Genomic DNA, 3,267 nt, shown 5'->3' with positions numbered 1-3,267 from the left:
CAGGGGGCAGGATGGGTCCTTTCCAAGCCATAGTTGCAGATTTGTGGGAGATGGTAGCACATCATACGTTGCTCGGACAATGAAGCTCAGTCTGTTGGATTCCATGCCCCAGAGTTCCATGCTCCATGTGAGTTTCCTCTTCTCGACACCCTCCCACCTCATCCAGCGGCCCTGTTTGGCTTGTGTTACGGCTTTGGAACGTCTGGCTGCTTCCTCCTGTCGGCGCACCTCCTCTACCACCATGGTTTGACGTTTGGTTGCAGATGCCTTCTGCCAGAGAGGAGTTACGGTTCCAAGGCCAAAGCCTCCTCTGCCTTGTTGGACGTGGCCCACTACGTCGCAGTGGAGGACAGCAGATTTGGCCTGTAGCACAGCTGTGGCTGGGGTCCACTTCCTCCCTGTTGCTAGGGTAGGAGCGGTGCCTCTCACTACAGGGTCCCGGGACTCAGTGAGGGACATCTCCAGCGTCACATTGGCACATTTGAACTCTTCGACCAGGCTGGAAATTGGCAGTGACAGGGCTCCGTCGCTGTCGAGTCCAACACTGCAGAGGCAATTTGGAAGTCCAAGCCACTTCCTCACGTGAGAGTTCACCAGCCTTTCCAAACGATTAGCATGGCTTATTGAGACCTCATACATGGTCAACGGCCACCGGTCTGGGTAGCAACCCAAACTGGAAGCACCAGAGCTTCAGTTTCCCTGGTAGTGCAGTGTTGTTGATCTGCCTGAGGCCTTTAGCTGTGTCCTGCAGAAGTTGTTGGGTGCTGGGTGTCTCTGAGGTCTGCATTATACCATCGTCCGAGGCTCTTGATGGGCTTCTCTAGGAGTGTTGGAATTGGTTCATCGCCGATGTGGAACCGCTCGCTTGTTAGTTGGCCTTTAACGATGGAGATGCTGCGCGACTTGCTTGGCTTGAAGTCCATTTGTGCCCATTGAATGTCTTCCTGGAGTTTCTGCAGCAATCGTCTGGTACATGGTTTTGTTGTTGTAATGACAGTCATATCGTCCATGTAGGCTCTAATTGGCGGAAGACGCAGGCCACTCTTGGTCCTCTCACCTCCCACTACCCAATGGGATGCCCGTATGACCAGCTCCATTGCCATGACGAATGCCAGAGGGGAAATTGTGCAGCCCGCCATGATGCCGATTTCCAGATGCTGCCAGGCAGTGGTGTTGTCCTCAGCTGTTACACAGAACTGGAGATCCTGAAAGTAGCTCTTGACCAATTCAGTGATGTGGTTTGGTACGCCAAAGTAATTGAAGGCTGTCCACAAGATCTTGGGACCGACCCAAAGGCGTTGGCGAGGTCGAAGAACACCACATGTAGGTCTCTCCGTTCCTTTTTGGCAGTTTGTATATGGTGCCAGATCATATTGGCGTGCTCCAGACATCCCGAGAGACCCTGGATCCCGGCCTTCTGCACCGATGTATCAACAAAGTTGTTTTTTTGGAGGAATGTAGAGAGCCTTTGGGCAAGGACACTAAAGAACATCTTTCCCTCCACGTTCAGCAGGCTGATCTGGCGAAACTGGCCTATGGATGACGAGTCCTTCTCTTTAAGGATCAGGATGCCTCCTGCTCTTCGCCATGCTTTCGGTATCAGGATGCCTCCTGCTTCTGCCATGCCTTCATCAGCTTCCAAAGGTATTTAAGGGCTCCGGGGGTGTTCTTGTAGAGCCTATACGGGATGCTGATCTTGCCTGCCTCACAGTCTTCTCCACCTCGTACCATGTGGGGGGTCTTATGTCCATTTGGTGTTCAGGTGCATGAATTGGTGGCATGTCATTCGGGATGCTGACTGGCTCATGCCTCCGATCAGTAGTAAGTCTTCCTCAGGTGTTCTTCCAGGTCTTTTATGGGCACTTTGAGGCTCCGACTCTTCTCTTGGACAAACAGGCCTTTGACAAAGTTGTAGGGATTTTCATAGAAGCGGGTCCTTGTCCGTTCTTTCTTCTTGCGTTGTCGCCTGAGGTGCTCTGCTCTTCGCAACTTTGTCAGTCGCTGCTTTATTTCAGCCTACAAATCATTAAGTCCCTCTCTTTCCATCTCTGTGGCTTTCCTCCACTGCTTTCTCAATTGTCTTCTTTCTTTCACCAACCTGTCAATTTCTCTCTGCCTTCTGGACTTCGGCTGGTTTAGGCCTTTCTGCTTCCTCTGTGTCTTGCCCTTTATCCCAAATCGTTCGGCACCATAGCTGTAAATGGTGGTTCCCATATTCTCCAGTTTTCTTTCAACAGGACCCTTCTGTTGTTCTAGAAGGAGGACCAGGTCTGAGTCAATGGTCTCCCACTCTCTCTCCCATGGATTTGGGCCACAGGATCTGAGGTTTCCTTCCTTCCATCCTCCTCTCAGTTGCTGGCAGCGGCTGGCTGGGCTCAGTGTTAGAGGCTGCTGCTGGCTGGCTGGGCTCCGAGCTAGAGACTGCTGGAGGGTCTATGCGATGCTGAGCTCCATTCAAGGTGCTGATACCCTGAGGACTGTAGGGGTTCTCCTGCCTCCGGGCTTCACTCTTAAATAAAGTTTAACACAGGTTTTTATCTGGTTACATAAAGGTTAAATAAATGGTGTGTCCTCCTCTTCCACCCTGCAGTGCTGGGATAGGTCGAACAGGCTGCTTCATCGCCACGTCCATCCTGTGTAAGCAGCTGAGGAGCGAGGGCGTGGTCGACATCCTGAAGACCACCTGCCAGCTGCGTCTCGACAGGTGAGACTGACCTGAACCCCAACCCACTGCTGAACGGGTCTAGAACTGCTACTTAGAATAAACCCACTGCAGAACAGTTCTGGAACTGTAACTCTGGGTGCGTTCATAAATACACTCTGGAAATCTGATCAGCGCTCATGGAATGCCTCTTGTCCAATCAAATTACTTGGTCGCTCTATGACGTTGAGCCCAGTGTGCGCTCCGGCGCTCGAATTCACAAACGCAGCCCTAGAATGAACACACTGTAGAACGGTTCTAGAACTGTTACCTAGAATGAACCCACTGCAGAACGGTTCTAGAATTATGAACCTCTTAGTTGTTGCTGTGTTACCAGTAGTTGTCATGGCTGCAGACAGACGAGCTCTTCTGATGATGCCTGTTTGTCTGGTCTAATGCGTGTGTGTGTGTGTGTGTGTGTATGTGTGTGTGTGTGTGTGTGTGTGTGTGTGTGTGTGTGTCTGTCCTGCAGAGGCGGCATGATCCAGACATGTGAGCAGTACCAGTTTGTGCATCACGTCCTCAGCCTCTACGAGAAGCAGCTGTCACACACCACAGAGGAGTAG

At 51.7% G+C, this 3,267-nt stretch overlaps 1 protein-coding gene across 1 annotated transcript in view; it reads left to right on the top strand.

Annotated features, from left to right (window-relative positions):
* The window catches only part of ptpn5 (protein tyrosine phosphatase non-receptor type 5), a gene marked incomplete at both ends in the record, with an annotated part of 13,627 nt that extends 10,360 nt beyond the window's left edge, over positions 1-3,267 (top strand). The window contains 2 exons of the mRNA XM_080544544.1: positions 2,591-2,704; positions 3,174-3,267. Of these exons, the coding sequence (XP_080400670.1) occupies positions 2,591-2,704; positions 3,174-3,267 (208 nt within the window). The remainder of the gene's footprint in view (positions 1-2,590; positions 2,705-3,173) is intronic.

Source organism: Nansenia antarctica (assembly GCF_963989245.1).
Source record: "Nansenia antarctica genome assembly, chromosome: 14".
Taxonomy (NCBI): Eukaryota; Metazoa; Chordata; class Actinopteri; order Argentiniformes; family Microstomatidae; genus Nansenia; species Nansenia antarctica.
The sequence above is the reverse complement of the archived record's forward strand: the minus strand, read 5'-3'. Positions and strand labels throughout refer to the sequence as shown.